The 14,003-nt window shown below is 35.1% G+C and overlaps 1 protein-coding gene across 8 annotated transcripts in view; it reads left to right on the forward strand.

Annotated features, from left to right (window-relative positions):
• Positions 1-13,252, forward strand: part of SLC4A7 (solute carrier family 4 member 7) — a 111,328-nt gene extending 98,076 nt beyond the window's left edge. For 5 of the 8 annotated variants that reach the window (XM_074345376.1, XM_074345380.1, XM_074345377.1 and 2 more), the window contains 4 exons: positions 1,840-1,971; positions 4,158-4,255; positions 7,012-7,119; positions 9,035-13,252. In XM_074345376.1, coding sequence (XP_074201477.1) covers positions 1,840-1,971; positions 4,158-4,255; positions 7,012-7,119; positions 9,035-9,116 — 420 coding nt within the window. In that variant the 3' untranslated portion in view covers positions 9,117-13,252. The remainder of the gene's footprint in view (positions 1-1,839; positions 1,972-4,157; positions 4,256-7,011; positions 7,120-9,034) is intronic. The other 3 variants (XM_074345378.1, XM_074345379.1, XM_074345383.1) reach the window with 1 other exon arrangement.
• Positions 13,253-14,003: the final 751 nt, after the last annotated feature.

Raw genomic sequence — 14,003 nt, forward strand, 5'->3', positions numbered from 1 at the left:
CACAGGGGATTCCTTTGCCCCTTTCTAGTTTTGATGGTTTGCCGACAGCCGTTGGCGTTCCTTGACTAGCAGCTGCACAACTCCAGTCTGAATTCCTCATTGCAAGTCTTCTCCCTGTGTCTTCACACGAACGTTTCATGAGGACAGGAGACATACTGTGTTAGGAACCCATTCTCTCCAGGATGACCTGCCTCATGTTAATTAATTGCATCTGCAACAACCCTATTTCCAAATAAAGCCATAGTAAGAGGCGCTAGAGGCTAGGACTCAAATAAGATTTTCATGGGGGACACAATTCAACCCATAACAATATTGAAGGACATAAAATTAAGACCTAAACAGGTAGAAAGATATACTATGTTCTTCGTTTTGCATACATAGTATTATGAAAATTCACTTCCAAGTATGATGTTTACTAGTTTTATTTGTGTTTGTGTGTGGTGGGGGTGGGTTTCAGTGTGAGCTGGGTGATTTTAAAGTTCATAGGGAAAAATAGATACCAGAGCCACAACAATAAAAGTGTTCTGTATCTTTTCTGGATGTGGGTTATAAGATTACATACATTTTTCAAAAGCATCAAAATATGCACCTGATATTTTTCTGTTTTATAATATACAAATTATATATTAATGAGAAAATAAAGATATAATAGATAGTAGAGAATAACAAAACAGAAGTAATTGTAATTCAAAATTCCTGGCTGGGTCCAGGGGTGAGGGACTTGACTGTCCCTGTGCTGATACCACAGTGTTTTGATAACTAAATATTGAAAGGTTTCTGTCAAATCAGTGTAGATAATGCAGTGTAAAATTGACATGGGAATCGACAAGTAGATAAGAAAAAGAGACTAATGATTCCAGAAATTTGTCAGGATACTTGCAAATTTGCCACTTGGATAATATAAGTGGACTATTTCATCAAAGGCGGTAATTCATTTAAGTGGGGAACTTTAGTATATAGTGTTAGATTTGACTGCATACTGGGAGCTAAATAAAGTTACTACATGATGTCAGATTCAGAAAGAAATAATCAGAATTTAAATGTTAAATTGTAGTAGAAAATTTCAAAGATTGTTTATATAATCCAGTAATTGAGGATAACTTTTCAAAGAAGGCAGGGAAACCCGAGTGAAAGAAAGATGATATATTTGACCACGTGATAATTCAATGTTTTGTATATCTATAGTAAAATCAGATTGTGAACGGGGAGAAAATATTTGTAACATTTAAGATAAAGTGTTGCTATCCAAACCACACAACTTTTAGGAATTCACAAACAGAAGTCATAAAAACCAATTGAAAAAACAGGCAAAAGATAGGAAATAGTAAGAACAGAAGAGGAAATCCAGATGCCCAGTGAACATTTTAGAACGTCTTCAACCTTAGCATCAGTTAAAGAAAAGCAAATGAAAGTAATATGTCTTTTTCACAAATACGATTGGAAAGTTAAAACCTAATGCTGGAAAATGGATTCTCTAATGCTTAAGAGATTTTAAAGATTATATCTACTTATATAACACGTATAATGTAAAGTCATCATAAACATTAATAATCGTGTACTGTGAAGATACTCATCATGCTTAATCTGCTTTATAATTTTATGCAGAATGTGAGGGATTTATATAGGAAAAGGCTAAAAATGTCATTTCCTTTATTTCTTCGAGCAGAAAGTTGGAAAAGGTAAATAAGTGACTCAGTTTCTTGAAATAAGAAGTATTTTAAAATAAAATACATGAAGCTACTTTTTTATTATTTATGATTTATTAAATACTTTTTCTCTGAGTGATATAATTTCTGTATTTTTAGGCATTACTTAATATTCTCTCCCCGCTCTTTAAAGGTTCTTGCACTAGTCTTTGTACGCAAACTCATGGATCTGTGTTTCACAAAGAGAGAACTTAGTTGGCTTGATGATCTCATGCCAGAAAGTAAGAAAAAGAAAGAAGACGACAAAAAGAAAAAAGAGAAAGAGGTAAAAAAAAAAAAAAAAAAAAAAAAAGCCAAGAATTTTAAATGTGCACCATTCATTTGTTAAATGTTTTGTACCAATGAGCAGACACTATTGCCATCACTGTAATGGGAATCCACTCCTCCTGTCTTCCTAATAACGTTATTATTGTAAGGTGCAGCTTCTTGTCTTATCCCCAGTTTACAAATTAGGAAACTGAGAGGGTGACAGAGAGGTTAGTAGGTAACTTGTTCTAAATATAGGTTCTTAACCCATTTTACCAACTTGTCCTTATCCCTTACACAAAATTCTTCTTAAAAAAAAATTATGTATCACGTGTTCTCAATCAACAGTCAGAAGAATTTAGCACTATTAAAGTGTAAGTAACAAAATAATTCTACATCATAGCCTACCATCTATTTTAACCTTCAGTACATAACTACATTTTAGCATGCATTTTTATTTTAGCAGCATTTCAATAATCTGGCATAGCTAAGGACAAAAAGGATTTTTAAGTAAACATCTTTTTACAGAAAGTATAGTGAAACTTTAGTTTTTATATCCAAAGTTAGGTACCATTAGTTGATATATATGCTGAGATTTACGTGAATACTCTATTCTGAATTTGATTTTTTTTAATAACCAGCTCAATGTTATGACTTAGTAAGAAGGAAAAATGGCCACTGTATGTAGCATAGATGATGCTGTTGATTTTAGTGCCTCCCTCAGTTTCCCGATTCAGAATATTGTTTGAAAATCAAACATTTTAAAAAGTTGTGGTCCTATTTAAATTGATCTCAAAATTACTGTTTTTCTTCAAATTTTTGAGAGGAAATCAGCGTAATTTATACCTTATATTTGCATAGTGTTTATGAAAATACATTTTAAAAACTTTGCAGACAAATGCATTTAGGGCTTGTTGGCATCTTTTTCATGATTTGGATTGATATTCAGTGCTGATTTATGGCAAGATTACTGGGTTTTTGCTTACTTTTCAGGCAACATTTTGACTTTTTTATCAGGACACTAATTAAAATATTCATTTGAATTAAGCCTCCAAAATTTTTAAAAGAGTTTTGTTTTCTCCAAAACTATATTATGTATGTAAATATTTGTGAGCTTTTGATGATTTTTCAAATAGGCAGAATTTATTTATAAAATATTTTGGTCCGATTGCTTGTTTATTAATTACTTCCTGTGTCAGTTAGAGTAAGGTCAGTTGGGTATCACAAGACAAAAGTAAAGGTGCCTTAAACACAAGGGTTTATTTTGTATAAAGAATCTTGGAAGTGACTGGTCTGTTGTGATAGCTCCACTGACTTACCAGGAACTCTGCTGCTTTTCTCCCAGCCCAGCATAGACTGTTCACCCCTAGAGTCCCCTCGTGGGTCAGAGTGGCTGCTGAGCTCCAGCTGTCGTGTCAGCATCAGAGACAGCAGAAGGGAGGGTCGGGGCTGTACCCTGCCATCCAGAAATGGCACCCAGGAATGCTGGGAAATTCAGCTTAGGTTTTATTTATTTATTTATTTTTAATCTTTTATTATTTTTGCTAAAGCGGGGTACATTGCCGCCACCAAGTAGTGGGATTTCTATGGGTGAGAAAGAAGAGGGAATGCTCTCCCAGTCTCTGCACTGCCTCCCTCTCCCCCCGACTCTCCCCGCCCCCAGTCATAGTTGTGTTATGGTCTTGGCTCTTGTCTCTTAGCTAAGGTGTTCTCCACCTGGGGTGACTTTGTCAGACTGCAGGGGCTGCTCCTGGCATCTAATGGGCTGCTGACCATCCTGCGTACACAGGACTGCCTCCCAGAGCAGAGTTGCTGGCCCTCCATCTCAGCATTGCTGAGACCCTGCCTTATCCAGATGAGGCTTTGCTTATGTCGTGTTGCAATGAGAGCCATGAGATATCACAAGAGTTTGTCTCTATTGTGTACCTGTGTATTAACTGATCATACAATCTGTGTAGGAAAATTGATTTTTAAATAGTGGCAATGATTAATTTATGAGACAAAAGTTATAGTCTCTTAAAATCTTTACCAGTGGTGGTTTTTATCTTGGGCTGTACGTATGTCTTCATAAAAATAAAACAAAATTTTCAGTCATGGCACATTAAATAATATTGTCAGTTTGGGTCTCTAGTTAAGATATTATCTATTAATTGGTCCTCCTGGAAATATTCTGGGAAAGGTAATCTCTTCACTCTTCTGTTAAAGGAAGCTGAGCGAATGCTTCAAGTTGGAGAGGAAACTGTGCACCTTCCATTTGAAGGGGGAAGCCTCTTGCAGATTCCAGTAAAGGCCCTAAAATATAGGTGAGATACAACTTTATCTTGTGAAACATACTTCGCAGACGTGTCAGGTGTGAAGAATAAGTCATGCGGTGTGATACCTACTTTTTAAAAGATGACAAAACCTACATCTTGTGTGTGAGCTCAAGGAGGGCTTCCTGCAGGTGGACGAGGAAGTCTCTCGCTCCTTCCCTCCCCAGTTACAGGCAGGAGTGAAGGAGACCTTGGCTTCCCGGCCAAGCAGACGAGATTTTCTTGTCTTTCATCACTCCTTCTGTTTCAGCGAAGTTTGAATTAGTCCTAGAATTTTCCCATTCTCTCAGTAGTACAGTTTTTTTTCCCCTCTGCCCTTCCTTAGGGCTGGGCTCAGTGTGTGCTGGAAAGTAAACATTTATAATCCATTTTCTGATAACCTTCCGTTATGTAGCTATGTTTAAAAGAGGCCTTAAAACCCTCCTGCAGGTTTCCAAGATGCAATTTGACCTTTGGCAGTGAGGGCTCATATTAGGGAAAAACTAACGTTTCATACATAATTCACCATGTATAATTCAGGTGATTTGTATTTAAATTTAAGAACTAAATATAAAGGTTGGGAAGTGTAAACTTTTCAGTAAGTTAAAAGCCTGTATTATTTATGTAGACATCTGAATCTTATTTTACACATTTATTTCATTCCTAGCTAGCTAATTATAGTAGAAACATCAGTTTTAGAATGTGCATAGGTTCCTTTCTTGACCAGTTAATGAAAAATGTTTGTTGGTGTTTAATTAACTTGATTTAACCTTCTTTCATTTTTAACTAATCTTTATGATTTTTTAGAGGTAGCATTTGGACTTGTCCATGTTGATTCGTTTTGATAAATGAATTTACAAGTAATTTTCTTCTAATGGTTTTTACTATTAATTTTCATCATTGCTGTTATTCTTTGTCACCTTTCGTGATTTTCCCTCAAATTTTGATACACTTTAAATTAAGTGGCCAGTGTAGACATCTTGACATATGCACGTACAGTGCTCTGCCTCTGTAGCTTCTGTAAATGTTTGCTAAATGAATTAATGTATTGGCTTTGTTGCTAAAAAGAGTATAGAACCTGCCAGGATAGTTACTAGCGACCCATCATTGTGCTGGGATTGCCCCATAGTTTCTGTAGGTCGCACGTCACCTCTTTCTCCCTGTGATGACACACGTTAGTGGAGGCCATGCTTACACTGTCTGATATTTAACAAAAAGAATGGGCATATGTATATTTACTGTTGTCTGGGAAGTGGTGACGTGTGAGCCACGATTAATGCTGCTTTACTTAAAACTTGAATATCCAGAATGTCAGGAATTGGCTGACCCGTTTCTCTGCTGGAATGTTAAATCTTAAGTAGCTTTGGATGACGTGCCATGAAAATGAAATGAGGTAACCTGTGGAAGCATTGAGAAACTGTAAACCACTATAAAATATGAAAATTATTTAATGTAGATGCAGTTTTTTCCCCATCTAGTTTGATTTTGGGGAAAAACAAATATATACTTCCTTCAAAAAAGGTCTCAGTTTCTGCTAATGGGAAAGTTCTTGCTTAGAGAAGACATTCAGAAGCCAGGAAGGGCTTCAGGAATTTCTCTCTTCAGTTCCTTGACGTTGGTATCTGAGCAAAGAAATATTTTCCTTGGGGTAGACAAGAGTTTCCAGTGGGATGGCTCTGCTGTGGTGAATCTGAGCTTTCAAATTTGTGCACTTTTAAAAATTTGGTGAAGCAGCCGTTCCTGGACTCCCCAGTGACCGTGGCTGTCTTCTGTACAGCCTTCGGTTGTAAACAACATGCGGATTTGACGTATGAACAAAGCCAGCACTTTCTAAATGACCGCTGTTTAGTGATTTATAACCCGGTTGCCATCACCTTGTTAATTTAACACCTAATTCGACATTTGTATTTGTTGCTTATTGGCATGAAATGTTTTCCTTTTGGTGAAGAAAAAAGACTTGCAAATATATTTCTATTAACTTCCTAATACTTTCTTGTTACTTGTGACTGACAACCTTGAGCTCCAAATTATTAATATATGGCTTTGTTTTTGGATTTGGGGTTTTGAAGTAGTTTTTGCAATATTTCATATAGTGATGGAATGGGTATGTTTGTTGCTTATAATGAAAGGACAGTATTTTGCTCTTTGGATTTTGATAACTTTTATATAGTAACACCGTGATACTAAAATTATTAGTGATATGGTTACACCAGCCAAAACTGGTACTTATAAACCCTTTTTTGTGTTATCTGTTGCAGTGTTTTAATTTCTAATTTTGAAGTGTCACGTTTTATGAAATTCTTTTTTAATGATTTTTTAAAAGCTATGAAAAAGTCTTTTAAAAAATCATAATGTTAATTTTTCTTTTTATACTTTGCATATTTGAAATTGAATTTTGTGCTGACTATAAAAGTTTTCTAATTGATTTGAGGCTGTATTGCTTTTAATAATTATAAGCACATTAATTTGTTCTTTTATGTCATTTTAATAGTATCCACGTAGTCAAGATAATCACCTGGGGGCATAATCATCAGTTTAATTAGTCTTATTCCTAGTTTTGATTATAAAGAAAAATGCAGTTCCCTGTGAGACCTTTACAATAGAATTCCAAAATGCTGATATCTTGCTAGACCTTGTTTTAAGTGCACGGCAAAGAGTTTTCTCAGTTTTAAGTTGATGAAAGCAAATATTATATAAAGAATAAGAATGACGGTATTAATGCTTTTGCAAGTACTGAATACTAACCAGAAAGTGTATTTGTTCTTCAGTGTTGATCCCTCAGTTGTTAACATATCAGATGAAATGGCCAAAACTGCCCAGTGGAAGGCCCTGTCCATGAATACTGAGAATGCCAAAGTAACCAGAGCTAACACGAGGTAGCTGTGACCATTTATGCATTTTCTAACTATAGTTGACTTTCAGTTTACTTATGGATAGCTATCAGTAAAATCATTAAATTTAACTCAATTCATGTGATTTATATTCTCCTAACTTAACAAAACCAACCTTCTTTTCTTCCTTCTTCCTTTCACCCACCCACCTCTCCATCACTTACCTGTTTACTGGAATCAGATACAGGTACTGATTGTTTCATTATTTTTCTTTATAGTTGCTTATCTCAGAAAAGAATTGGAGTTACTGTATAATAAAAATGAATATATGCATATCGAATAAATATATAAAAGAACAGAAACCATATAAAGAAAGATAATTACTAGGGACTAAATACTAAAATAGAACACTACCTCAGTCACACGTCCTGATGGTCCAAGAAAAAAAGACCTTCTTTGGTTTCAGCCTGCTATTTCTTCCAGCGAGATAAACATTTTCCTAGAAGATGTTTGTAAGAAATTGAATCCACACATAAGACAGGCCATTCAGTTTCATAACCGACCATGTATTACACACCTGTTTCATGACCCCTCCTTACATTTCTTGTTACGTAATAACCCTTGTTTCTTTTCCCCTCACTTCACGCCCTCAACCTGAGGAATTCTGGCTTGATGATCATTAGTACTTGAACCCCTTAGGTCGCTAGAGAAATGAGGTGTTATCCTGTAGGGCGCTCAGTCATTCATCGTCCACAGATATTTATTTTGTGCACACTTTGTGCCCAACACTGTGCTGGGTGTCGGTATGTTCTGTTTGGGCATCAGATCAAAAACCCTTCCCAGGCCAGCAGTCGCTCACATAAACAGCTGTTTCTGTTTAGTTATTTCTGGAGACTGTCTTTTGATAATGATCCATTGAGCTTCTCTGAATGCTTCTCAAACCTTGCTCCTACTTTATCTCTGTTATTCTTCTCTGTCATCATTTCTTGAGTTGTAATTCTCTAAGCTGGACTGTGTCCTTCCTTCACTTCTATCTTTGATCTCAGACATTTTTAACTTAAACAGTTTGTCATTTTGGGTGATTCCATGCAGCCAGAATTTCACTGGATGCTCTTTTGATTCTTAGTAATTTTTCACACCTTGTCAGCACCCCTGGCCCAGAATGTTAGTATATTAGGATGAATGCAAAAACTGTACAGTACTGTTATTCTGTCTTCTGTACTTCTGCCTTTCATTCAGCTTGCCCCTTAATTCAGAATCACACGGGAAGAAAGAAAATGTTTGGTTATGTTGTTCAACAGAAAAATGTTTGGGGTATCTTTCAGTTTTGTCTGGAGAAGGCGGCAAACTGTAGCATGTATTTTATACTTTGGAAAAATTTTCAAAGCCCAGATATTCATGTTACAGTTAAATCAATTAATCAGTTAACTCCATATACATGGAATCATTGTATTCAATATTAACTGGAAAATGTAGAATATGTATTTTGATCTTGTATTTGTGAACCAAATTTGGGGAGGCAAAGTTTGTAAATTTGTTACATTTTGCAGGAAATCACTTGATGCTTATCTGTATTAACAAAGATTAATTTTTAATGAATTCGTCAGTAAAATAAAAGGCAAATGCCACAGCTGTTCATATATAAAGTAAAACGAATAAATGAGACATAGCCATCGTATACTGATCAATTTTAAGGAGCTCTCCTTCGTTGTAAGAAAAACATGAATTTCTGTGGCAGAAATACCTATTAAAAAAACTAAGACTTTTTCATATTTGCTTTTCCAGTTATGTTTACTGATGTGAAAAGACAGCAGTAAGACAAGACAGTAATAGCAGGTCACGTGTTTATGTATTAATAGTCATCTCAAAATGCTGTTCCAGGTGTTTATTACTGACCGTGTTTACAATGTAATATTTGTCCATTTCAAAATCATTCATTCTCCTTCTTTGTTTTAAATAGCCCCGAAAAACCTCTAAGTGTGAAAATCAGTTTTGAAGATGAACCAACAAAGAAATACATGGATGCGGAAACTTCATTATAGAATTGAACCAAGAGGAAGTATATAGAGAGATACAGAGAGAGCTATATATACACAGATGCGTGTGTGTTATATAATGTGTGTATTTCACGTCATTGTATATAGAACAATATTGTGTGTCATGCTGCTGATGCGTGACTGCTGGGCTTTTTGAAGTAGTGTGTGAAGTTTCTTAGGCGCACCCTGGGGACCGTGTATATAATGAAATGGTCTCTTGGAAGTGAGGTACATGGTTCTTACTACTCAAATATTTATCCTGTTGGAAAATTTTCGTTTCTGTTCTGTAATAGAAAAATTTGTGGGAAGGGCATTCAGTCTACTTTTCTTTAAAGTCTGTTTATCACTGACAGTTCCTACCAACCTTAAGCGATACATATTTTGTCCAGAAGTCTAAAATTTTTCGTTGTGTTACTAGAAATTTTCACATGTTACTTCCCTTGTGCGAGTGCTTTATGGGAAGGACGGGGAGTCTCCGGGAGTGCTGGGGCGTGCATCCCGGCGTGTTGTGGCTGCTTTGTGTGTATTTTGCCGTGTACACGTCCATGGTGTTTCACAAGCAAGGGGAACTTTTCAGCCATAGCGGTAGAACAGTGGAAACTTCCTAGAAAAGAACTGTAATTGTGACTTTTATAAAAGTTTTTAAAATTAATTTTAAATCTTAAAACCTCCACATCTAGGTTTCCATTCTGATAGACAAGCAAAATTGCAGGTGGTTTTTTTCTTTTAATGTAACCATCATACCAGTCATTGCTTTGTGAATTTTAGAAGCTATAAAATACCAATTTAGAGCAGTTAAATTTTGTTGCCTTTGTAGAAATGCTTTTCTGAGTTCCAATGCTTTATTAGAGCCCCGAATGCCCGCTCTGTTCCCTGCCTTTGCTGTCTTTTACTTAAAATGTGGTTTCCTTCATATCAGGTTCAAGTTTTTGATTATTTTTCTATTATAAGTAGTATGATTTAAGTAATCAGGAGTCAGATTTCTCTTAAGTGGGTTTATGATCAGTATTAACTTTATTAAGAATTACTTTTCATTTCTGTGTATGTTGTTCCTTCTGTTGTATAGATATTTAATAGATTGTTATCTGTGATTTCATTTTAAAATATTTTATTTATTTTAACTGATATGACGCTTAAATATTATACATTTGAAAAGGTAACAAATATAGAGTAAACTGTTAATGTAAATGGTGCTCACCTGCATCTATGGTTTATTATATGAAAGCTGTCAGTAGATTTTACATCTTTGCTATAAAGCACTGCCATACTTGTATTTTAAAGGAAATTTAGACTTGTTATGTATAGCTCAGATCGATGACTTTCTTCCTATTTTGTGTTTCTGTTAGACTTCGCTTTTCTGAGCTGTGTTTTTAACTTATAGCAAGTCTTTTTAGTCATCTTTTATATACTTTTAGCTCCATATTAAATAAATAAATGTTGTTCTGGTTAAGCCTGTAGGACTGGATGAATGGGGTTGTGAAACTGATCTGGCGAGAGGATGTCTAAAAACCAAATGAGTGTTGAGAAGCCACTGAAATGTTGAAAATAATAATATGAATATTAGGATGGAAATTTTAATGAAATTCCAATTCTCCCTTTAATCGTTTGCCATTAAAGTACAAAAGTATGAAAAATCCATCTTACAGCGTATCATGGGAATGCCAAAAGCTGGTATTTCAACAGCTCTGGCAATCCATTCTCAACCACTTAGCTAGTATAATTTCCACACCATATTCTCTGATTCTAGTTAAAAAAACGGATTCAACTTCTGCCTCATACGGGAGGGTGGAAAGCTAGCGGATTTTCTGCAGAAAATCAAGCTGGCGTAAGGAAGAGTGAAACTGTCGGCTGTTGGTGACAGAGTGTCATCCACGGTGCTTGTTACTGTTTCGGGGCGTCCCCTGAAGTGAGTCCTTTTCATTCACAGCAGCGCAGTTGGTTCCAAATACCCCAGTGTTTGCTGCTGTGATTTTGTAAAGTCCCCTGAGGAACCGGCACAAGAGGATTTCCTCGCATCATTTCCTGTGTCTGGACATCACACGGTCAACAACTGGGCTTATTTCACAGGAAGTAATTTTAAAATTTAAACCGAAACCTACCTGGGATCATAGTGGCGATGTGATTTTAATGAATTGTGAATACCAGTGGTCTGTCTGTCCGGTGCCAGAAAAACCATGACTTGCAAAAATGCTTTGCACTCAAAATGTTTGTACTATGTTCCTGATTGTTCATAGTTTCTGCTTTCTTTTGACTACTTGACTTACAAATCATCTGATGTGACTACTCCATTGAAAAGCAAAGGTAACTCATATTTTAAGTACTTGCTTGTTTTACGTGGCTGTGATGTATTCCCACTGTTTTTGAGAAATAACGATCATGGATAGCATTCACTGAAAGACAGTGAAAATATGACTTACTACATACATTGATTTGTAAATGTTGCCTTGAACAGGCATACACGAGCAGCAGTAATTGCGATGCACTGATTTACCTCGAGGTGCAAGAGAACGAAATCTGTACATAGTCCATTGATACAATAAATTCATATAAACAGCCCTGCACTTTCTCAGATGCTCTGGTCTCCAGGGTGGAGCTTCGTGCTGGTGAGACCCTGGCCACAGAGCCACCTCAGGGTGTTCTTTCCTCCACCCATTTTATTTATTTACAGACGTCTGTTTACAAAGACTGTAACACATCCTCATGCTGACCATCTAAAATTTACTTTCTTTTGAATGCTATTTCACTCTAAAATTGCAGCTTTCAAGACAACAATGAACTAAGACCTTGCTTAGGATGAAAGGATGATGCTATGCATGCTCTAATGATGTTAAAGATGCAGAATGAGGCACACGGTCTTGCTGATGGGTGTGTGTACGTGTGAGTGTGTTTGTGTGAATGACGTCAATCGCAAATCCCAAGTTGTTTAAAAAAGCTGTGGCGTATCATTGTTCATATTTGCCAAGTCTGTAAAATGTGTAGGACGGCATTTTGTAGTGTGCTAATGCGTGTATTTATAAAGCTGATTTCTTTACCACTCAAAATGATTAACTTTCGTTTTCTCCATCTAAAAACAAATACTTGTTTCTTCCACATACCTGCAGTTTCTGTGTATCTATACTAGTTTTGTAGCTTTTTCCTTTTGCAAAGGCAGGTTCAAAATTCTGTAAAAGAAAAAAATGGTCTCTGACACAGATGTATGACACCAGAACTTGCAGTTTTTAAATGATCATGTTACGTACATCAGTTCTGTAAATGCGCTCAACAGTATAGCGTGTGAATCCTGTTTTAAAGTGCTCTGATTTCAGATGTGTAAGCCATTGATAGAACATTGTAATTAATTCAGAAATGTTTAAATTAAAATAATTTAATGTTTTAAACTTATTTATGTAGATCACATCATTGCTGTCGTATGCAGTAGAACTATGTGAAATATCTTTTGGTTTAGTCCAACAATTATTTATTTGTGAGAAGTAAACATAAGGCTTTAAGGAGATTCACAATTTAAAATAGTGTTCAAAATTTGGCAATTTTAAAGTAAAGTTGGTTCTTTTCTAACTTTTTAAAAAGTGTCAATAATAGGAAAGCATAGTTGGAAGTGGAATCATCTATAGATCATTTAAAACATATAAATTAACTAGTATATACTGACTTCTACAGTTGACTTAGAGTAATTGTTAAACCCCAGTTGTTTTTTTAATCAGATTTTTGTGTGTTGATTGATTTTTCTGTTGTGGCTTTTCTTTTGTGACTTTCATATTAAAAGTTTTGTGTTTTTTTTGTTTTTGTTTTTGTAGGGGGTTTATCTTTCAATGTTTACTATGTTAAATTAAATAGAAATGGAATTTTATTGTTCATTTATAATACAGTATTTGATAGCTTGGTATAATAAGAACAGTACAGTTCTAATTTTTATGACTTTTATAATCACAATGATAATATTTTCTTTTGTAATAAAATCCAAAGTAAATTAAACATTTAAAATGTAGAACCAATATTTTTCATTTATATGAAGTGCAAATATCTACCAAGTCTATAATGTGAATAATCCTGCTTTTCAAATCTGTTTCATAATATTGGAAGAAAACTATTTTTGGGAGATGTTACTGAAGTCAAAAGAGCAATAAAAGTCTACTGAATCCGTCGCTGAACATTGTCTTTACTTTAAGATTAGAAGAGCTGCGTGTCTTTCTCAAGAGAAATCAGCGGTTTCTATTTCCAGCTTCCTAATATCATGCGCTTCAATAAGCAGGACACAGAAAAGAGGAAACAGTGAGAAAAGAAGATGAAACAAAATTGTGTTTCACAATGACTTCCTTTCTTTTCTTTTGTTTTCAAACCTAACAAATTTATTTCAGAGGGAAATACAGTCATTTTGCAGATACATGAATACATTCTAGCCATCAGGGCAGTACAAAAAAATGCTACTTCAGTTATTTGAATAATACATCTGTATTTTTTTCTTACTGACTTGTATCACAGTGACTTTCTGATAGTTAAATATTGAAATTTAAGCCCTTGAAGATAGGCTAGTCCATTCTTTTCCCTATTTTTAAGACACATCTGTTCAGAATTTTGCATTGTGTGGTGTAATGAACACACATCACATGATGTGTAATGAACATGTTAATACTAAACTCTCACAGACTCAAGTCTTGTTTTTCTTCTCTGTTTTTAATTTTATTATGGATTATTTTTAGTAATAGAAAATGACAGTACTAGGTTTGTTTTCCATTAGGCATGTCTGTAACACTTCCCTCCTGTGTTTTCTGCACCATAACTTTAGCTTCTGCTACCCCACAATGAATTTGATAATCTTTGGGAGTGAGGTGGGGCAAGCTGCTTACTGGTTTTGGAAATTTCATCTGAAAGTTTTGTTTACATTTACTTTAGGAA

Source organism: Camelus bactrianus, chromosome 17 (assembly GCF_048773025.1).
Source record: "Camelus bactrianus isolate YW-2024 breed Bactrian camel chromosome 17, ASM4877302v1, whole genome shotgun sequence".
In the NCBI taxonomy this organism is placed as follows: domain Eukaryota; kingdom Metazoa; phylum Chordata; class Mammalia; order Artiodactyla; family Camelidae; genus Camelus; species Camelus bactrianus.